General features: G+C 49.8%; 1 protein-coding gene and 1 pseudogene across 1 annotated transcript; both read right to left on the reverse strand.

Annotated features, from left to right (window-relative positions):
• Window positions 1-335: 335 nt before the first annotated feature.
• CDA (cytidine deaminase) lies at window positions 336-20,925 on the reverse strand. The gene is made up of 4 exons (XM_016214585.2): window positions 20,772-20,925; window positions 7,213-7,324; window positions 2,240-2,297; window positions 336-452 (listed from the first exon to the last, which is right to left on the reverse strand). The coding sequence occupies exons 1-4, from the start codon at window positions 20,923-20,925 to the stop codon at window positions 336-338; spliced, it is 441 nt and encodes a 146-aa protein (XP_016070071.1).
• Window positions 16,288-16,396, reverse strand: LOC148092346 (small nucleolar RNA SNORA44; annotated as a pseudogene).
• Window positions 20,926-22,384: the final 1,459 nt, after the last annotated feature.

The following is a 22,384-nucleotide window of genomic DNA, read 5'->3' on the forward strand; positions in this document are numbered from 1 at the left end:
AGGGTAGAACCTCAGGAAGGGGAATGGGGAAGAAGTCCAGACTTGGCTGGGATTTTAACGAGGGCCAGTGGGAGAGAAAGGAAGGAATGGGGTGCTCTGGTCTGGGGAGGAGGCGTAGGTTACAGGGAGGGGCTGAGGCCCAGGCTGGAGTGAGACCCTCTGTCACTTCAGTAGAAGACCTCAGTGTTTGGGTGTCATTGGAAAAGTCACCTCTGCCCAGCCCCTGTGGCAGTCCCAGGTCTGTGAGCACGTCTTCATGAAGTTCTCCGGGCAGCTGTCCCCTTAAGCACCTGCGGGAACCCGGGCTCTCCCAGGCGGTGGGCAGTCTCCATCTATCACTGGATCTTCTGCAGGTCCTCGGGCCCGAAGGAGGCAGGCAGCAGGTCCTGGACTGTCCTGACAACATAGGTGCCATCTGGCTTGGTCATGTACACAGTCCAGTTGGTGCCAAACTAGAAAAGAGGCAGAGCTTGCGTGAGGGAGGCAGTGTTGCTGAGGGGTTAGGACAGACCTGGGTCTGAGTCTGGCTCTCCCTCTTCCTATCTAATGTTCCTCTCTGTGCCTCAGTTTTCTCATCTGTAAGATGGGAATCAGTTACAGCTGGCTCGTAGAGCGTGAGGGAGGAGCCAATGAAAGATGGCATGTCAAGCAGTCAGCACAGTGCTTAGCACATTGTTAATGGGCAATAAATGTAATTACGGACTCACCCAGGGCTTCATAAGAACAACATCTAACCCCTGGGGTGGCCGCCTTCTCCTGCTATGACAAAGAACAGCTAACGCCTGCTTCCCATCCTTACAGCACCTCGGCTGCTGCTCACAACCACGAGAAGTTGCACACCGGCCTCCTTGCACACCAGCTCTTGCACCTGCGTGATTTCATTCTTTACCTTTTGAGGTAAGTGCTATTATTACCCCCATTTTACAGATAAGAAAACTGAGGCTTAGCAGGTAATGTCAGCAAAGCAGAATTTTAGCCCAAATCTATCTCCCCATCTTTCTCTTACACTGTCAGGAGCTAACCACTTGCTTGCTGTGACCTCAGGCAAATGATTAACCTCTCTGGGTCTCAGTGTCTTATTGTGTGAAACGGTGGCCGAGACAGAATGCGCTAGGAGGAAGGTAGGTGGAGAGTCAGCTCGGCTGTGGTGTAATGGAATGAGCCCTGGAGCCAACGGAGCGGGCTCTGCCCGACCAGGAGCAGTGAGAGTTACAGGTGATGGTGTAAAGCGCCTGTGCGCAGTGCCCGGCACATAGTAAATGCTCAGTTATTGGAAGCCATTCCTACTGATGGCTCAAAGGTGCTTATGAACGCTCAGGTTCGCAAGCCTGCTGTTTCCATGCTTCTGTCTGAACCTCCAAGTTATTACCAGGCACAGTCGGTCTTCTGGCTTTTTAAAAGGCATGTGCTCGGCAGGCTGCGCCTGAGGGTATGGATGAAAGCGAGTTTTATGGATGAAAGTTGAGTGAATGTAAGTGCCAGGTCCCTGGCCCCCAAGCTTCATCTCTTATTGTTAGCATTTTGCTTTCAGTTTTGCCTCTCCCCACTTCAGCCTTTTCATTTGCCTTCTCTCGTTTGCCAACATCTAATCTGTTTGGAAAAAATGGCAATGAGCAATTGGACCAAGTCAGGCCTCAGGAGCCGGGGAGCTGATGTCCTGATGTGGTTTCCTTCTATGGCATTGGACTTGAGTGGAGCTGGGCAGCCATTCTGCCCCTTGAAAGTGTGATGAAGAGTCCATACTTTGAAATCAATGCCTTTGTGGTTGGGCCAAAGCAGCCAAAGACAATATGTGAATGAATGGGTGAGGCTGCGTGCCAATAAAACTTTATTTAGAATAAATAGTTGCAGGGTCTGCTGACCTCTGACCCTGATTTAGAGTAATTAGCTGCTGCCCCTTCCGTCCTTCATGACTCCTTTCTCTGCATTCCTTTCTCTGAAGCCCTCCTCACTCTCAGAAACTCTATTTTTTATGTTCCTTGTATTGTTTGTCTCCTGCACTAGACTATAAACCCAGTGAGGGCAGGGCCTGGCCTAGCTTTGCACGGCCGTCTCAGTGAGTATTTGCTGAACGAAAGAATAATTCCCAGTGACTCATGCAAGCTCGGGAAGGCCTTTGGAGTCAGCCAACCAAGCAAACAGGAGAGTAGCTGTCTCCTGGCAGCTTGGCTGCGCTCCCACAGCCTGGGGAAAGCGGGAGGCTTCCAGTTTACATTCTAGAAGAAAGAGAGCTGCTTACCTCCCTCATGACTTGCCTGCAGGCCCCACATGGTGAGATGAAATCATCTTGCAGGTCACTGGGGAAGTAGAGAATCACACATGGATCAGTTTTTCCTGAGACACGAGGACAGTGGCTAAGATTCAGGGCCCCTTCAGATTACGTCAGCCTCTGCTGGGCAGCTCCTGACTCACAGATGCGCTGTGCCCTGGAGGCTGAGAAGTGGGGCTTGGCCGCTCTCATACTGCAAAGGCGAGGCCATGGGCAGGGCCATTATTTTCATGAGGGCGTTTAATAAACATTTAGTGAGCACTTGCTGTCACCCACACCCTAGGGACACAAAGGTTAAGAAAAATTTGTCTCTGGCCTTTAAGAGATTGCTCAGCCCAGTAGGCAACATAGAAAACTGTCATCTTAAGCAAAATGCAGTAAGAATGCATGATAAGAGGGGGAACATCTCTGCCTACGGAGTGAGAGAGAATGTTTTATGGAGTAGGTGGCATTCGGCCTGGTCCTTGGAGGAAGTGTAGAGTTCATAAGTGACCATTAGTGAGCACCTAGCATGCTCTGTATCAGGCCCTCAACATACATTATTTCTTTTAATTCTCAGTATATAACCTGAGTATCAGATGACCATTTTATCTGCAAGAAAACAGGTTCAGTGAGATGAAGTAACAGGTGCTATTCTGAGGCCCTGGTTTTTCTTTAAAATAAGAAAATAGTATGTGCACAGACCCCGAGGCACGAAAGAATTAAAATGCATGTGAGTCAAAGAGAAAACTGGGCTCCTTGCATTTGGGGAAGTCTGGAAAGAGGAGTTTACAGCCAAGGGGTTGTCTCTCAGAATTAAGGCACCTACAGGCAGCCCTCCAACTCTGAAAAGGATAAAGGATGGTGCTTAAAGTAAGTGGATTTAACTGTGGGAAACTGCTGGAGCCCCAGAGGTTAAGCCGGCAGCCACCGTCATCCTTGCTCTCCTGGACCCACAGCTCTGTGATGTCTCTGGAAGATGACAAGATTCCAAAGTTGGTTCTTGGTCAGTTCCTCCTTTTTCTAACTACATGTGACTTTGATCAAGTCATTTTAACCCATGCAAGGCTTGCTTCTTTGCCTGTAAAATTGGGGGATTAAAGTTGTCCACTTTGTAGGAGTGATAGAAGATAAAATGAGATAAGGTGTGCGAAGGACTTTGTAAACTTCAGGATGCTATGCAAGTATTGTCATTGCCTGTACTAATGACCAGGCACACAGTCCTTTCCATATATAAGCTCCATCGTAATTTTAGTACCTTATCATCTATGGTTTTATTATATACTACATGCTCTATATACTATTTTCTGACTAATATCTTATGATATATTAATGATTGTTATATTGTTTAATATGTGTCCAGACTGTGCCTGCAAAGCACTCTATAGGATTATTTCATTTTAATAGACAAATGTTTATTGAGCACCTGCAAAGTCCAGGCACTGATGTTGCTGGGGATAGAGCAGTGAACAAAATAGGCAAAATTCACTGCACAATGGAATCTTTGACTAGTGAGAGGAGCCAGATAACCAACCAACCAACCAACCAGCCAGCCAGCCAGCCAGACAACCAACCAGCCAGCCAGACAACCAACTAACCAACCAGCCAGCCAACCAGCCAGCCAACCAGCCAGCCAACCAGCCAACCAACCAACTTACCACCCAACATGTACCAAGTGGAGATAGAGGTAGATGCTATAACTTGAATAAAGCAGCTGAGGGGAGAGAGAATGGTGGTTTGCTATTTTGTTTTATCTTCATGAAACTCCCTTTTCTATGTGAAGATTCAGTTAACGAAAATTCCTGCTTCACGAAAATGTGGGTCCTGTCTGAGCACACTCCCTCCCGGCTTCAGAACAAAAGCCCCTGGGAACGTGAGAGGGTAGGGACCCCTGCCCAGGATGCACACTGAGCCCCACGAACCCCTGTGATTACCAGGTGACAAGAGTTGCAGCCAGAGCCTCTCATAAGCTTTGAAGATTAGGCTCTTGTTCAGTTTTTCTTCTTTTCACACATGTTGACTTAGAGCCTGCTCTATGCTAGGCGGGCATGAGGCAGGAGCGACAAAGGCCAACTGGAGAATCCCTGTCTTCAGGGATCCCACCACCTGGAAAGGGAGGTAAAATCTGCACATGTAAATGCCTTATCACTGACGGACTGTGGTCAGGGCCATGGGAGAGGTGCTCTGAGTGAAATTCAGCCTCCCTTCCATGGCCTATAAAGCCCTGTATGATCTGGCCCCTGCTAAGCTCACCACTTCCTTTCTCAGTCTCCTGACATGCATGGCCCGCTATCCAATGGTCAACTTATTGGACAAGGTGACCTGCATTAGGATTTTCAAGGGGGGGTGGGGAAAGTATGAATTCCACTGGGAAGTTGGATTGGGCCTAGGGTTCAAAAGTCACAAGATGGTGCCTCGAGGCAGCATACCTCTGCGAACTTGGAGACAGCCTGATAGTAACAACTGTTTACACTTAACATCGCAATCCTCTGTGCCAGGCACTGTGCTAAGGACCTTACATGCATTAACTCATTTAATTCCCTAACAGCCATGCAGTATAGGGGCTGTGTAGGTACTTCTGTTATCCGCATGTTACAGATCGTGAAAGGTGACATGACCCACCCAAGGTCACAGAGATGGTAAGTGGAAGAACCAGGATTTGAACCCAGGATCCGTGGACTCTGCCCCTGGTAGTTTTGGACCTCGCAGAAGGAGTGATAACACTAAAACAATGGTGTTAATTTATTGCACACTCCGTGCCAGGAATTGATGGAAGCCATTTCCCGGGTCTAGACAATAGGCTACTGGGTACTCCCCCACTTTACAGATGAAAAGCCGGGCTCCAGTGTTGAAGCAACGTGCCTGAGGGTGATCATGGAGCCTGATTTGAGGCCAGGTCTCAATAACGCCTGAGCCTGGGCTTTGAACCATTACTCAACCTTCCTGCCTGCCAACAGCAAGAATTAAAAGCTTGAAAGAACAGGCACCCCAGAGCGAGCTGGGTGCCTCCCTCCATGCTGTTCCAACTCTCTCCCCCTCCTGCCTGGGCCGGCACCGAGGGCTTCCTGTGGTTCATGCTGACCTTGATCACACACGAGGCCACGCTTATCAGAGTCCACAGGCTGGAAACTCATTGACTTTGGTGACTGCAGCTGGGACCCCAGGGGACAGGCTTATCTCTCCATTAGCAAAATCCCATTCTGGGCTCTGCTCTCTCTATCTTCTAGATCTCAAGGGGCTCTCAGGCTGCTCACAGTCGTCAGTGTTAACAAGGGAGCCGGCGCTTCCATCCATCCTCTAAATCCATGCTCTCAATTTAACAAATCATTAGCGCAATAATGACTATTTCTGGCTGGTGCAGGCTGAATACCGGGAGTGGGGCAATCAGGTGCTGCAAAAATGCAGGTTTTACGTAAATAAGGATATTTGCTAATCGTCGCTAGCCAGCCCCAGTCATGTTTAAACGTAATGACAAGAGAAAAAGCCTTTTACTCTGGACAGAGCAGGGCTAAGGCGCCATTAACCTTTTGTTGGCTTTGGCCTCCTTTCCCCTGGAATTTCATTATTTTCTTGGATCAGCTTTGAAATGGAGTTATTTTCCACCCCTCTTTATTTTCTTTTATAAAGTATAATTCACATCCTGATCTCTGTTTGTCTGCACAAAATGTTCCCAGCACAGCCTCATTTATTCCTCCCAAAGCGCAGGGAAGCCAGGAGAAGCCTCGGTCACGGGGCGGACTCTGGAAGCCGGGGCCCTTCTCCATGAGCGGCTCCAGTGACTCAGGAAAAAACCTTCAGTAACCTGGTCCACTTGTGTCCAGACCGAGGCCAAGTTTAGAATCTTATAAAATAAACGGGGGGCTTGTTTCTGTCATATGCTCCCCCCTTCCCCAGTGTCCTTGCTCTAGGTCTTTATGTTCCTGCCAGAAAGGTCCTGCAGCTTCACCACGATGGAGATAATTCACTGAAAGACCAGCACTCGGTCAGCCATGCAGTTTCTTTCCCACTTCGTTTTCCCGGCACGATTAATTTGCTAAGAAAACTCTCTCATAGACAATGCAAAGGTAGACATGTGAGCAATTCACCATTAAATCAGAAGCTTGATGGGATCTAAATCAGTAAAAGAGCCCATTCACGTGCTCAAATCCCAAAGCCACTGAGTCTGGGCCCAGGGCGGACAGGAACTCAGCGCCCCCCTTTGAGGGTGTGCGTGTGGGAGCGGTGACATTTACGTTAGGGCCCGCAGAGGGTGCCGACCAGTGCTTTCGTTAGCCAGAATCAGGCTGGAATCTGATTAGTTGCAACCATAACCCGGGTGTATCTGGCTGTCACCCCAGCTTGTTTTATATCCTAATTCTTGACACCTACAGGTGAGTGTTGTCAAGTGCAAGAGTCAACTTGCACAGTGACGATCCCAGTGTCAACTCAAGGAGAGCAGGGAAGAGTGTTGGACCTCCTGGCGCAGCATGGCGCAGCGGAATGAGCCCTGGGGTGAGACTCTAGAGATCTGGTTTTGTCCCGGCTCTGCCACTAACTCCCAGGAAAGTTGTTCAGCCTCTCTGGGCCTCAGTTGCTTCAGCTGTGAAATGGGGGTAGTGACCAGGGAGTCTAGGTGGCCAGGTGATTTTTAGGTCCCTCCAGCTTTAGGTTTCTATGCTGCTTTTCTATTGCATCTGGGAGGGATTCTGTTGTACTTTGTGCTGTTATTAGAACCCAGAGACGCCTGCCCTTGTCTTAGGGGTGCCTTGGTGGCATACCTGCTCTGTAGGCTCTCCAAGGGCAGAGTCCATTTCTTATTTACCTCTTTATCCTCAGCACTCAGCCAGAGTCCTCTATAGTGCCTGGCACATAGGAAGTGTAGAATAAACATGTATTAGATGAATGAATGGATGAATGACAGGTGCCCGGCGGATGTTGGCTGAGTAGATGAAGGAATATGCCTGTGACCCGGCTTGCCCACTCACCTGGCAATAGCAATTGCCCTGAAATCTTTGTACCCTTCTGAGATGGCCTTCTGGATAGCAGTCCGTTCAGCACAGATGCCCAGCGCGTAGCAGGCGTTTTCTACGTTGCACCCTGAGAAGAGAGGAGAGCCCAGTGGTATTTCCAGCAGAATCGCTTTCTAGCGCAGGTACTGAGTAAGAGGCTTACCCCATTCCAATGCAGGGAGGGACCAGTTACTCCGAACAAGATGGGGAGGAGAGGGCAATTTGACCCAAAACGTGGGAAGACTCTGTGACCCACTGGTACAGTGGCCCTTCCCAAGAACCTCCCACTCTCATCACTTACCCAGTGCCCCCCTCTTGAAGCCAGCCTAGGAGCAGGGGCAGGATAACAGGGCAAGTTAACCAGTCTCATCTCCCCAGCAGACATCAAGGCCAAGGGAGATGCCGAGGCTTAAGAAGGGGAGCACAGCCCCCAGCCCTGGATCTGAGACAGAAGCCACTGAGGTGGAGAGGTGGGAGTGGGGGACAGGGTTTCTGATAGAAAGATTAGGCCTGTGCAAAACTTTCGGTGCTGGTAAGCTATCAGGGTTCAGCCAAGTTCTCTGTGAGCTGTTTTGCAAAACGAACCATCAAAATCAACAAACTAACAAACAAAACACTGGCCAGCTTTGCAAAAGGTATCTGTGATTGCACAAGTCTAAAGCAATCCCCAGTTCTCTAGTGGGAGGTGGGGTGCTAAGGTGGCACAGCCCACAGTCGGGGAGTCCTCCCCAGTGTCCCTCTCAAGGATGTCCCTGGGGGACAATGGATAAAACAGGTTGGCTGGCTAAGAAACTGACCATTGTCAAGGAGGTGAGACCACGAGCAAATGGCACCGGGCCTGGGCTTTCCCTGCCCATCAGGACGTGTGGCTCTTCATAGCTCGCCCTTCTTGTGGCAGAGGTGCAGTGTCCCAGTATTAATTTCCTCCTTGTCGCTAAGGAATGCAAATGACTTCCATTCCAGGGCGGCAGCCATAGCCAGGCAGCTAGAGACTATATTTCCTAGACTCCCTTGCAGCATAGTGTGGCTATGTGACTAAGTTTTGGCCAATGGGGTGTGGCCCAAAGGGAGGTGGGAAACTTCTGGATCACATGTTTTTGTGAGGAGATTGCTCGTTTAGTTCCTTTCCCCCGCCACATGCTGGCAGGGGGTGAGACGCCTGTGACCATGTGATTTACTGTCATAGGGGCGGAAAGGCAACAAAACAGAAGGAATTTGGAGCAAAGCTGAGTTGCCTCATTGCCCTGGGCTAGCTGCCTACTTTGAATTGTTATGTGAGAGAAAAGGGGTTTCTGTCACGTCTGAGTCACTGTATTTTGGGATTTTCGTTACAGCAGCTTAACCTATACCTAACTCATACAGAAATTTATGTTCAAAGTGAGATGCAGCTTTAACAAAAACATCTAAAATATGTGGCCTCGGCCTGGCAGTTGGGCGACGCGAAAGAGCTGCAGACACAGCCAGGTGGAAAGCTGGAGTGGTTGCTGCTCTGTAACATGTTATTTGAAACGCCTCACCCTGTAATAACCTGGAAGGCAGACCATGTAATCTACCGCTGGGATCTCTCCGCTTGGCACCGGGAATCAGCCCTGTGGCAAAGTTCTGATTAAGGGGCCATCTTCTCATCTGCTTCGGGGGCCTCGAGGTAGCCACCGCTAAAGTGAGGCTGCAGGGATGGGCCGGGCAGGGAGGCCAGTTAGTAAAATAAAGAAGAGCTGGCAGGCTTAACAACTATCCCCAGAAAGGGTTGTTGAGGGTGGTACTGCTGTATGAAAGTGGTAGGAAGCAGAAAGCGATAGGGAACAGACCAGAGGTTTCTAGGTTTTTGATAGACTTGCATAGCCAAAGAAACCAAAAGTCCGGTCTCCGAAAGCCTGCGATTGTTCAATCCCCAAGAAACCCCTGGCCCCCAGGACTCCACCCTCAGAAGTGAGCCGAGAGCTGTGTGCTCCCGAGGAGGACATTCTCTCCAACACCCATTTCAGACGTGTGGCCAAGAATAACGTCAAGGGAGAGGTTCCCAGGGGGCCCCAGGGGGATCCTGTGGCAGAGACTGTTCCCAGTGTTCACTGTCCCAATAGAACCCTCTGGAGTTCAGCTGGCATGTGGCTACCCAGCTGGAGACTACATTTCCGGGCCCCCCTAGAAACTTTGGTAGTTTTAGCCAATGGGATGTGAGCGGAAGTGGTGGGTGCGACTTTTAGATGACTTTTTTTTTAATGGGAACATTGCTTGCTGCCTACTTCATCTCCCCTTTCCCAAGGGCTGGAACGTGGATGTGATGATGTGTGCCGGTTTTAAACATGTGGATTAAGACACCGCTCTGGGGCCCAGCCGGCGTGGCTCAGCGGTTGAGCATCGATCTAGGACCCAGGAGATCGTGGTTCGGTTCCCAGTCAGGGCACATGCCCGGGTTGCGGGCTCGATCCCCAGTCGGGGGCGTGCAGGAGGCAGCCAATCAATGACTCTCTCATCATTGATGTTTCTATCTCTCTTTCTCCCCCTCTCCCTGAAATCAATAAAGACATATTTAAAAAAAAAAGACACCGCTCTGGGGATAGCAGGGCAATAAGACAGAAGGAATCTGATCTCCCTAACAGCCCTGCAGAGCAGAGCAGTTCATATGCCCCGACTCTAACCCACCCCTGGTCTGTTAGATGAGAGAGAAATAAGCAGCCACCTTGTTCTAGCCACTGTACTTGTTCCATTAACTTAGCCTGTTCCTTCTCTATCTCACTCCCTTCTTCTAAGTCTGAATCTTCATTGTGATTATGCAGCATTTTTTTTCCTCCTGTATTCATCAAATTTGCAAATCGTTTGGTCATTGCCTCTTCATATATTTTCCTCATATAATTTTCCATCTCTTCATTATTCACCTTGAAAAGTTAGGAGGTGTTACTATAATCATTTAACCCATTAACATTATCACATGTGATCCTGAGATTCTCAGGATCACAGACATTCACATCCAACTGGTGGAGATGAGCGGCTGTCACTAGACAGCCCGCAACCCAGGCCTGGCTGGAGCCTCCCGCGGGGGAGGCGAGTATGTATGGAAGGGCCGCGTGGTGTGGGTGGAATTCTCCTTTCGGGAAGAAGGCAGGTGTGCATACTGGTCCCCAAAGGGAAGACTGTAGTGAGCAGCTATTATTTTGACAATTTAGCACCGCTTCCTCCTTTTTCTCCCTGGGGAATGCCCCTCACCTCATTCTTTAGCAGGTAGTTCAAAAGGGAAGGGCCACCTTTTTATTGATCTAAGGGTGAGCACCCAACTCACACTGGGCCAGTCAGAATTATTCCCTGTGCAGGAACTTCAGTTTCTCTGAAACTAGGAGTGCGAGCCTGGGCCCTGCGGATGGCTTGGCTTCCATTCAGACGAGTGGATGAGAGATGAGATGAGAGATGTTTAGAAAAGGGCTGCCCTGGTGTAAGTTGCTCCTGGGGCTCAGCTACATTCCAACTCTTCCCACAGTTTATAGGAGCCAATACACCCTCCTTTTATCTAAAACAGTTTACGTGTGTTTCTATCATTTGCAACCATATAGAAATCAATACAGTTGGGATATAGGACAGGGAGTGATCAGGGAGCTGCAACCCTGAAAGCAGTGGTTAACATTGATTGAATGCCTACTGTGGCCAAGCATTCGTTCATATTCACTTGTGAGTTACTGTAGCTGGGATGACTGGCACCATATAGCTCAGCCTCTTAAGGTAGATCAGTGCAAGTTAAAAAGTGAATACATCTCTCTTGTTCCCCAGCTAGTCTCCCCAGATATCTCTCCTGATGCCCGCCTGAAGTGACTTTAAAAAAAAAAAAATTTTATTGATTTCAGAGGAAGAGAGAGAGAGATCAATTTGTTGTTCCACTTATTTATGCATTCATTGGTTGATTCTTAATATGTGCCCTGACTGGGGATCGAACCCACAACCTTGGTGTATCAGGTCAATGCTGTAACCAACTGAGCTACCCGGCCAGGGCCAAAATGACTTGTTTTAATAGGTCCTAGCCTACCCATCCATTCATGCCTCTCCCACCTTCGCTGACCTTTGACCTTGCTACATTTGACTTCTGCCTCCCCAAATTAAGTTCCCTGCCAGCCTTGCTTCCCACTGCCTGTCTAGCAACCTGCCCCCCCCCCCCCAAGCCCTGCCTCCCTTGACTCTTTAATAGGGACACTTTCCCTACTAAATGTGATCACATAAATCTTGGATTTGGCAGATGCGCAGCTAAAGCAAATGGCCAGGTTACAGAAGGGCCAGTCTCTCAGGACAATTGCTTGTGTCTACATTTGATGCTCAGAATGCCCTCATATAGAGAAATCTCCCTTCACTGTGTGTAAAAATTGTAGTGAGCCAGTTAGAGAGAGATTGTTTTAGAAGGGAGAATTCACATGCCCCACAGCTCAAACAGAGCTGTATAGAAAGAGCCCTTACGTTCCATTTTGCCCTGGGACCCTGTGCCCTACTGGCTCTGAGGATTGGGAAATGGACTCAACCACCTTGAGACTCAGCGTCCTCATTTATAAAATGATGACGACAGTGCCTTCCTCATAGGCTTCTAATGAGAATGAGTTGAGATCATGCATGTAAAGCAAGTAGCATAAAGTGTGGCACAGAGTGAGTGTTCAGCGGCTGCTGGCTGCTGCTATGAACTGCATGAAGGTCAAGGCTTTGGTACTGGTAGGCCTTCGCCACTGAGCTTCCGCTCCTTCTAGACAAGGTGTGACAGTCACTCTGTTTTTGCCCTTCAGGCACTTTGAAATCTTTTCCATGATTACAAGTTTCTAGTATTCTGCTACCAACCTGCCTACCTCTTGGACCTAATCTCCTTTTGCTCTCCAGGCCCATTGACTTTCCAGTTGTTCCCCAAGGATGCCAAGTACTCCCCTGCCACAGGGCCTTTGCACTTGCTGTTCTCACTACCTGGAACTCTCCTTTCTATGCACATGGCTCTCCTTACTCAGGCCTCTGTTCAGATGTCACCTCCTCAGAAAAGCCTTCTTGATCAGCCTATCTAAATTGCCTCCTTACCCCACTGCCTCCAACTCTCTCAATCCATTTTTCCTGCATTAATTTTCTTCATAGCACTTCGCACCGCCCTGAATAAGTATCTTTGTTATCTAATTCTGCCAAGATAGCGTCAACTTCCTGTGGGCAGGGACTTGTCTACGGTGTGCATTGCACTATGCGCAGGCCTGGAACAGTGTAGCCAGTGAGGTTCTCGGTTACTTATCATCAGATGAGTAGAATTTCCCACTTCAGAGATACAAAGGAATAACTGCATTTGGGACCTCTAGCAAGTTTACGGCTTGCTTTAAGAAAAAAAAAAGAGGAAGGTGGCCCTGGGCCATGTACTACAATCCTGAAAGGCCAGACAATTTGTTTTGCTTCCTTAAGCCCAGAAAACAGGCCGTGACTTATCCAGGCAGACCAGCTTTAGTCCTGGTGTTGCCTTCGCTTGCTCTGAAACACACATGGGAGGCGGGATGGTGCCAAGTGAGGAATCCATAATTACAAGATTGAACCGAATAATGCTATGATGATAGTGCTATTATTGCTAATTGCTTTCCTTTATTATTGTCTTTTATTGCTTTTGAGATGCAATGAGTAGTTTCTCTTGCTCCCCACCCGGGTTTCCCAACCATGTCCCCAATGCCTTCCTGAACTGACTGTCCTTAAACATGCCCTTGCTGACCCATCCACTCCCACCCCTCCCACCTTTGCTGACCTTTGACCCCCTTGCTGACCCATCCACTCCCACCCCTCCCACCTTTGCTGACCTTTGACCTTGCTGCAAGTTAGGCACTTGCAGGAACATTTTATCTGCATTATGTCATTGATCCTTTTAACAACTCTGTCAGGCAGATACTGCTGTAACCCCATTTTACAGAAGGTAAAAAAAGGCTGGTGGCTGGGGGCCAGGACTCTCACATCCTGGCCTATGTGATACAAAAGACTCTTCTCTTTCTCTATGGCATTTCGGTGAGGCCTTGTTTTGAGGTGGTTTGGTGTTTAAGGCAGGGCTGGGGTCTTATATCAGCAAGATATCAGTAAGGAAGGAAATTCACCAACAACGAGGTGGTTCCAACCCAGCCACCTAGAGAAGAGAGCAGTGCCAGAGAGCACGGTGCCCACTCCCTCTGCTAAGGTTAGCGTGGTGGTTCTCCCACTCCAGCAAGTGGGTGTCAGCATCCTCTGAAGGACTTCTCAAAACAGATTTCTGAGCCCCATCCGTCAAGTTTCTGCTTCAGTAGGTATAGGTTCGAGCCCAAGAAAGTAGAATTTCTAACAAGTTCCCAGGAGGTGCTGAGGCTTGGAGGGGGTCGCATCTGCGACCACATTTGACATTCACTGGACTAGAGAAATGTGATGTCCATGTGCTTGAAATACTACTCTTTCCATGTTTGCTTCCCTCTATACCACAAATGTGACACAGTTTTAGGGAGGAATTATATTCTAACCCAACTATAGAGTTAGGGGTAGGGGGTGAGTGAAGCTCTTCTTTGTAATGAGCCTCCTTTGAGTGACAGTGGAGAGGGCCAATGGATGAGCCTGGGGTTCGCAGGGGTGGGGAGGGTGGGCAGGGCTGTAAGGAGAAGCAGCCTGTTAGGGAAGCCACCTTTGACTCTCCTGGCAGTGCTATGGGTGGGGCGTCAAAGAGTGGTCTCAGAGGAGAAAGGGAGCCTAGGGAGGGAATCAGGAGGGCAGGGGTTGGCGGGGGAGGGGTGAAGAGATGAACGAAGGATCAGATTTAAGGGTTAAGCCACGACAATGAACTAGAACATCCTTAAGTGTCTCTTTTTATGTGGTTTATTCCTCCCAGAATTCCTTATAGATGACCCAGTGAAGTGACTTTTCCCCTAAATGACAGTGGCACATATAGAGTGCTGAAGTTCCTTTAGAGAGAGGAGGAAAGGGAGCGAGAGACCAGTGTCCCAAGGACATGAGCTGAAGAAGAGAACCCCCCCTTCCCTTGGGTGGTGCCAGCAAAGAGTAGACCTCCATGATTCCCCTCTGCCCACCTACCGTGCAGCGTTCCCCAAACACTGCTGAGCGCTGCCACGTGGGAGGCCCAGGGCTCACTCTGTCTCCCCTTCTCTTTGTGTCCTCCCCTCCTTTCCCCTCAGCAGTCCTTTCTTCCCGGTGAGCTCCTCTTCTCTGCGCAGCTCTCCCACAGCAACCACAGAAGGTAATTGTCGTTATTAATTACCATCCTGGCGGCCCATCTGCGAGGGGCACAAGGCCCTGGCCAGGGTTGGGAGTAATAGAAAAATGATCATTACGAGATCATGACAGCAAAGCTATCTTTGCAGCCAGAATTGCTTTTGAATTGGATGGGACATCAGCTGCCTCTGAGGGTATCAACTCCATAGGCCAGTCTTTTGTGCAGCTGGGTGAAGTCACAGAACTGGGCAGACTTGTCCCTCTATAAGCTCTAAACTCAGTGTCTTAATTCAACTGTGCCCTCTCTGCCTCCTAATCCTCTCCGATTCACCCCACGGTGCCGGTTTCCTCTCATTGTTCCGGGTTCCCTCCTCTCCATGCCCTGCCTCACTGCCATCTACCCTCTCTTTCATCTTAATAAGGAGGTCCAAGGTCTCTGGGAAATGCCTTCTGTTTTCCCCCCTCTCCTCAGCACAACTATCTGTCGCCTTCTGCATATCTACCCTGTAGCAAGGGGCAGCAGAAAGAGCATGGCATTTGGAATCAGATAAAACTGAGCCTCAGTTGTCTTGTTTATAAAATGTGGTGCATTTGGCTACTGGTTTGCTTTGCTTGGCACCTCTACACTCCTTCCTATGGTAACAGCCCCCCCCCCCCAGAGGAGGGGTATGTGAATTAGCTGGCCCAATCACACTGCCCCATCCTGACAACAGTGATTGGCTCTGGAATGTGCACGTGATTTGAGATGGACCAATCACCGCCCTTCCCTGGAATTTTTACATTTCGAGCTAGTGGGGAAGTGTTCTTTCCTCTCTGCTTTTGAGGCTGTAAGAATGTAAACCAGAGGCTCTCTGCAAACCTGCTTGCTCCCTGATGCCTGGAGGAAGTCCACCTGCAGGATTAGAGAAAGAAACGGGCAAACACCCAGAAGGATAAAAAAGGGCATGGTGACATTTGAGTTCTTGATCCAGCTGTTCCTGAAACAAGATCTACCATTGCCCATTATAGTTCTGGTTGGTTTCTGTCATTTACAACCGAAGTGTTCTAACTAATGCATGTGACATTCATTGTCCAAGTGTTGGCTATGACATTATAAGAGAGCTTCCATGCCAAGTGCTTAATGAATGCTCAATCCATTGTATCCACTAACATTGCTGCTGGTCCTGTCCACCATGTTCCCAGCACAATCCAGCTCTGCCTCCAGTCCCCTACCTCAGTCAGTGCCTTATCAATAATTCCTCTGAAAATCCTAGAACCACATTCCTTTCCTTTCTTTCTAATACGGCCCATCCAAGGCGTGGACCATTTGCCCCATACAATAGCTCTCAGATCTCTCTTTCCTCTTCATTCCACCTGGTACTGTTTTGGTCTGTGCCATTCATTCATGTGTTCACTGAACCTTAACTGAGGACCTAGTCTGTTTATCATTTTTTTTTTTTTTTAAGAAAGAGGAGAAGGGGGAGAGAGAGAGGAAGAGAAAGAGAGATCAATTTGTGTTCCACTTATTTATGCATTCGATTGATTCTTATATGTGCCCTGACTGGGGATCGAACCAGCAACCTTGACATATCGGGACAATGCTCTAACTAACTGAGGTACCTGGCCAGCGCTAAGGACCTATTCTAGGTTAAGCAATGTGATGACACTGTGGACAGGACAGCAAACAAAATAGACATGGACCCCTGACACTCCTTTCTCTGCCCCAGCCACCCTTGAGTACCTGTCAGACTAACTGTCCTCAAACACCGGTTTCACGTTACTCTTCTCCTTAATAACATTCCTTGACTCCTTATGTCCTACCTCATTAAATCTCAATATTTCTACTTGGCCTTCAAAATCCTCCACAACTTGCTTCTACATCATCATATTATCTTTTTCTTTTTTTTATATTACAGGAGGGTGAGGGGCAGCTGCAGACATTATGCTGACCTGTGCTGTCAAAGTCCCTCCAGGTTGCTCTCTCACGCAGTGTCATGTCATCATTTTCATCATACCGTCAACAGCAGCAGTAGAAACAGCCACCATTTGTGACCTTATTTGTGGGCCAGAAGCTGTGTCAACCACTTTATAGGCATTAGCTCATTTTTAAAAAAATTTTATCTTTATTGTTGAAAGTATTACAGGTGTCCCATCCCCGCCCCCAATTGACCCCCTCCACCTCGCTCCTACACCCTCCCCAGGCCTTCACCCCTTTATTGTCTGTGTCCATGGGTTATGCATATAACTTCTTTGGTTAATCTCTTCCCATCTGCCACCCCCCTTCCCTCTTTCCTCTGAAATATGATCATCTCTTGCATGCGTCAATGTCTCTGGATCTATTTAGTTCGTCAGATTCTTTTGTTCATTAGCTTCTTCTTAAAGAAGACCCTTCAACTTTTCCTGTGGTGCTGGTCTGGTGGTGATGAACTCCTTTAGCTTTTTCTTATCCCTGAAGCTCCTTATCTGACCTTCAGTTCTAAATGATAGCTTTGCTGGGTAGAGCAATCTTGGTTGTAGGTTTTTGTTTTTCATCACTTTGAATATTTCTTGCCACTCCCTTCTGGCTTGCAAGGTTTCTGTTGAGAAATCAGCTGACAGCCTTATGGGTGCTCCCTTGTAGGTAACTAACTGCTTTTCTCTTGCTGCTTTTAAGATTCTCTCTTTGTCTACCTTTGGCATTTTAATTATGATGTGTCTTGCTGTGGGCCTCTTTGGGTTCTTCTTGTTTGGGACCCTCTGTATTTCCTGGACTTGTGAGTCGATTTCTTTCCCCTGGTAGGGAAAGTTTTCTGTCATTATTTTTTCAAATAGGTTTTCAATTTCTTGATCTGTTTCTTCTCCTTCTGGCACCCCAATAACATGAATATTGGATCTCTTAAAGTTGTCCCAGAGGCGCCTTATACTATCTTCATATTTCTGGATTCTTTTTTCTTTTTGCTCTTCTGGTTGGATGTTGTTTGTTTCTTCATGTTCCAAATTGATGATTTGATTCTCAGCGTCCTCTACTCTACTGTTGATTCCCTGTAAATTATTCTTCATTTCAGTTCGTGTAGCCTTCATTTCAAATTGGTACTTAAGTCATTGATGGTCTCACTTGTTTTCTTAATTGTCTTACTAATATCCTTGAGCATCCTTATAACCATAATTCTGAACTCTGTATCTGTTAGTTTGCTTGGATCTATTTCACTTAGTTCCTTTTCTAGAGATTTCTTCTCTTCTTTCCTTTGTGACATGTTTCTTGCCTGCACATTTTAGCTGCTTCCAGGTGTTTGTTTCTAAGTATTAGGTAGAGCTGCTATGTCTCCTGGAATTTGTAGAGTGGCTTTGTGTAGTAGGTGTCCTGTAGGGCCCAGTGGCTCAGCCTCCCCAGTCTCCTGAGCTGGGCCTTCTAGGTGCTCCCCTGTGTGGGCTGTGTGCACTGTCCTGTTGTAGTTGAGCCTTGGTTGCTGTTGGTGTCACTGGGAGGAATTGACCCCCAGGCCAATGGGCTGTGAGGACCTGCTGCAACTACAGCCAAAGAGCTGCTGTGCTGGAGACACCCCTGTGGAGCAGGATTTACTTCAGTGGGGCTTTGGTGTTCACCAAGTGCACCCATTGAGTGTGTCACTCGTGGATGTGGTAGGGTTGTAATCCAGTGTGGTCAGGTCTGACCACCAGGTGCACTGTCTCTGGGGCCTCCGGGGAGGTGCAAAGTCAGCCTGTGCCAGTGCCTTGCCGAGGGCCACCCAGCATGAGCTACGCAGCAAACCGTAGTTGGCTGCTGCTTGTGCTGGGCTTGGCGGTGTCCAGGAGAGGCCAAGCTATGAACCAATGCAGCTGCCGCTAGTGCCAGGCCTGGGGCCACTTATCAAGCCGTATGGGGCCTGCTGCTGCTTGTTTGAGAGATTTTAGGAAAGTCCTAAGCATGAGGCTCCAGAGGCCACTTGCATAGAAAAGCCCCTGGAAATGGCCCGGATGAGTCTGCAGGGGGAGGGGCGGGGCGGCTGTGCGGGGAGGACTCGCCAAAGGAGCCATGGCCTCCGCCAGCCCTTCTGCCTGGGAGGAAGCCGCCCTCCGCCTCTCGCCTGGATCTCAGGCAGGTTAGTTCCTCCTCGAGTGTCCCAGGTCCTTTCAGGCTGCTGCCCAGCGCTGGGCTCAGAGGGAGCGTCCGAGTGAGTCCGTGCGTGGGCCCTTTAAGAGGAAAGCCTGGGGCTCCTGCAGCCTCCGCCACCCTCAGCCACAGTCCCCGCTGGTTTCACAGCCCGGAGTTGTGGGGATGTCTCTTCCCAGCCCTGGAGCCCTGGGCTGGGGGCCTGCTGTGGGGCTGGGACCCCTCACTCATTTGGGAAACCTCCGCCGCCGAGATGTCCTCCCAGGTTTCAACCTCGGCGCCGGCTGTGGGCCTGCGTGGCCCAGTCTCCAGGATTCAGCCCCAATCCGCCCGCGTCTCCGCCCCTCCTCCCGGTCTTGGTGCTGCTTCAGTTCCCTGGTTGTAGGGCTTCTGTTCATCCAGATTTCAGGAGGTTCTGAGTGATGGTTGTTCTGTATTTTAGTTGTAATTTTGATGTGGTTGTGGGAGGCGGCGGGTGCAGCTGTTACCTACACCGCCAGCTTGTTTCTTCCCGGCATTAGCTCATTTAAAGACTCACAACCAGGGGGGAGATTCAGCACGGTCAGTGACCGATGCAGCACGGGGACCAACGGTCAGGGAGGACCTTGGCGTCCACACCGGCCCAGGCAAACTAGCCCTGTTCACAGCCATCCTAAAAGGTGGACATTAGCATCTCTGTGTGCAAATGTAAGCTGAGACTCAGAAGGGTCGAGGGTCTTGCCCAGGGACACACAGCTGGTAAACAGGATTCAAATCCAGAGCCTCCAACTTCAGAGCCTTTGGCCCATCCCAGAGGGCCTCCATCAATCCCCACGGCACAATCCTTTCTCTAGTGATACCAGGCCATTCCCTGCCATTTCAATAGTCTACGCGCCTGCTCCCCTCATCCATTCACTCCTGCAGTCATTGGCTGGGGCTCCCACTTTGAGCCTGTGCAAGAGGAGGGGGCCTCCATGGGCGCAGGGACTTTGCCATTTCTGCTCACTGTGCTATCCCCGGCACCTATACATTATCTAACGCACAACTGATGCTTGGCAAATGTTTGCTGAATAAGTGAATCAGTGCAAGAATGAAGAGGGGGTGTGGAGGCGCTGGAAAGGGGGTGTGGAGGCTGATTCCATGTTCAAGGCCCTGGTGCCATGGGGCAGTGCGTGTAGCAATGTTGTTTGTGGTGGTGGTTAATGTTCAACGCTCTTCTGAGCCACCAGGCCAGCCTGAATTTCCACATGACACTCAGAGATTCTTTATCCCCTACAGGGTAGCAGATGTGGGAGTCGGGGGAACTCTGGGTTCGAATCCCATCCCTGTGATCATGGGCACTTGGCCTTTATGAGTTTCTGTTTCCTTCTCTGCGAAGTGGCGCTGTAATAACTGCCTTGAAGGGTTGTAGGAGATGGGTAGCACTAGTCAGGGTCCTTTTGCACACCAGCACTCACTCAAGGTTACTTTCCCTGCTCAAAGATGTTTAAGACCCAGGTGGCTCATGAAACCCATGCAGAACCTCGAAAGAGAAGAAACAGCATAGGAGAGCCCAGAAGGGGCACTACAGAAGGGGAGGTGTGGGCCCCCAGCTGGACTCAGAGCTGAGCAGTAGAGGCTGCTGGGGGTTACTGGTTAGATAGATGTATAAGTGTGGGCCTCGGGTCCTTTAAATAGCTGCTGCCCAGCGAGAGGAGGATTCTAGGCAGCAGGGCTGGGCATTCCTTTCTGTCCCTCTGTGCCAGTTGTCATCTGCCCTCCGAGTGGTGGTGGAAATGGGAAGGGTGGAGGGGGCACGGCTTCCCTGCTACCTCCACACCACCTTCCCCACTGTCCTGAAAGAGAATACCCCTAGCTTAGCAAAAACAAGTTTGAGTGAGCTTTTCTATCAAACCACCAAACCAAAGAAAAAGAGCTTAGGGACAGAGTAGTGCCAACTCAGATTCCTGTCCCCACCTCCCCAGGCTGCCATTCATTGCTGGTCACTCAAACCCAGCCTGGCTTCTTTCCTCCAAGATCCTCTGCACCCTGTTAACAAGTCGTCCCACCTGGGTGCCTTGCTCCCCCACCCCCAGCGGTCCCCCAGCACGGCTTCCCAGTATTCTGAGAATTGAAAGCAGGGAGATTTGAGCAGCACCTTCACCCCCACAGTCTGGGGCATTAGGCAGGCCAGGGGCTAATGGCATTACAGGGGAGGCTCAGCCAAGAGGGGACAGAGCTGGGCTCTTCTCTTCCGGAGCTCCCCGCCCCTTCCTGCTGACCCTCCTCTCGGCCCCCAGGCTGTCGCTTAGGGTCACCTCGGGGCTCCCTCTCTTGCCCTTACCGGAGAAGATCTTCCCGTCCCTGGTGAGGAGGGCGGCCCCCACGGGGAAGTGGCTGTAGGGACAGTAGGCAAATTTCTTGGCCTCCTGGGAGCAGAGCAGTAGCTGCTGGATATACTCGGGATCCAGGACGTAGGCAGGACACTCCTGGGCCATGTTGGTCCCTTGGGGTTAGCAGAGGAGCAGAGCTGGGAGCTTGCTGCTGGGCTGGGCTGGGCTGGGCCCCTGCTATAAAGGCAGCTCCTCCCCCTGCCTGCAGGCTCCCTGACCAACCTCTGGAGGTGCTGGGCGGGGCCAGGCAGGGATTGGAGCCACGCCCTACCCCCTGGTTTGGGGCCAGAGGATGTGGTGTGTGTCCCGTAATAGAAGGGCGTGACTGTGTCCACATATGTTTCACACTTCCTTGGGAACCAGTCTCACTGCTAACACACTGATGGGTGGGTGGGTGAGTCAGGGGACTGGTATCACTGCGTAGGAAGTGACTGTGGACACACATTCCTTGGGGAAGTGGCTGCTGGATGGGTCAGTGAGAGGTCTAGGAAGTCCAAGCTCCAAGGGTTGAAAACCCTGTTTGTTGAATGACATTTTCTCTCCTTCACTGAGGGAAGGGATGAAGCTGAAAGGGCAGGGCTGGGGCAGCTACACTGGTTTCCTGAGTTAGAGAGTAAGACCAAGCTATTTCTTTATTTTCACCCGCTCTCCTTTTATCTCATCCCTGTCTCAACCCAGAATTTAAAAGTTTCTCAGCTGGAGGGAACCTTTGAGATCATCCCTCAGGCAAAACAAATATTAGGTTGGTGGTAAAAGAAATGGGTTTGTATCCGGGCTCCGCCATGATCCACATGTACCACTGTTGGCAGGGTACTTGGCCTCTCTGTGCCAGTTTCCTCCTCTCTGTGGTAGGGATAGTGATATCTCTGCTCTCCATCCTGGATGATAGAAGAGCTCCAGCTTTGGCCTTTAGCAGACTCTAGTTTGAGTTCCAGTTCTGCATTAATTAGCCATATGAGCTTGGGAAGATAATACCACCTCTCTAAACCTCAGTTTTCCCATCTGTAAAATGGATGCGCTAATGATACCTCACAGAGTTGTTGTTAGGGTTGAATGAAATAATGTGTGTGCAGCAAACATGGTTGGAGGATCCTGGGAGGTCATGGCATGAGCACTCTTTGTGACTCCATGCTAATTGGATTATTGTCATTAAGTGACTTGGCCAGGATTACATAGGAAGGGCAGAACACCAGCTAGGGTGTCCAGAGGCATCCAAACATCCCCAGATCCCCAGCAAGGATTGAATCAGTGGCTTCTCTGAGGGCTTCTCTGAGGGGTTGGGGAAATGATGCAACATCTCCATGTCCTGTACGCTGACATCTCTGTGTTCTGCAACCTGCCTCCTGTGTCCTGGCCTGGAGCTCTCAGCCACGTAGAGATTGAGCTGAGCCACTGTAGAGCTGGGCAAGTTTGGCTCATTTCTTCCTCCCCTTTCCAACCCCACTCCCTTCAGATTTCCTCACCTTTCCACATTTCCAGTCCTCAGAGAAGCAGCTGCTTCCTGACCCCTGCTGTTGCATTTTCCTCCTGGATCTGTACCTTTGTCATCTAGACCAGCTTCCTG

Source organism: Miniopterus natalensis, chromosome 9, assembly GCF_054644295.1.
Source record: "Miniopterus natalensis isolate mMinNat1 chromosome 9, mMinNat1.hap1, whole genome shotgun sequence".
Classification (NCBI taxonomy): domain Eukaryota; kingdom Metazoa; phylum Chordata; class Mammalia; order Chiroptera; family Miniopteridae; genus Miniopterus; species Miniopterus natalensis.

Bases quoted from the DNA above. Each gene is read 5' to 3' on its own strand.
- CDA (XM_016214585.2), bottom strand. From the start codon at position 20,925: ATGGCCCAGGAGTGTCCTGCCTACGTCCTGGATCCCGAGTATATCCAG. The intron at 7,325-20,771 runs GTAAGGGCAAGA...CTCTCTTCTCAG, and splicing joins GGACGGGAAGATCTTCTCCG to GGTGCAACGTAGAAAACGCC. The intron at 453-2,239 runs GTAAGCAGCTCT...CCTCTTTTCTAG, and splicing joins GCAGGCAAGTCATGAGGGAG to TTTGGCACCAACTGGACTGT.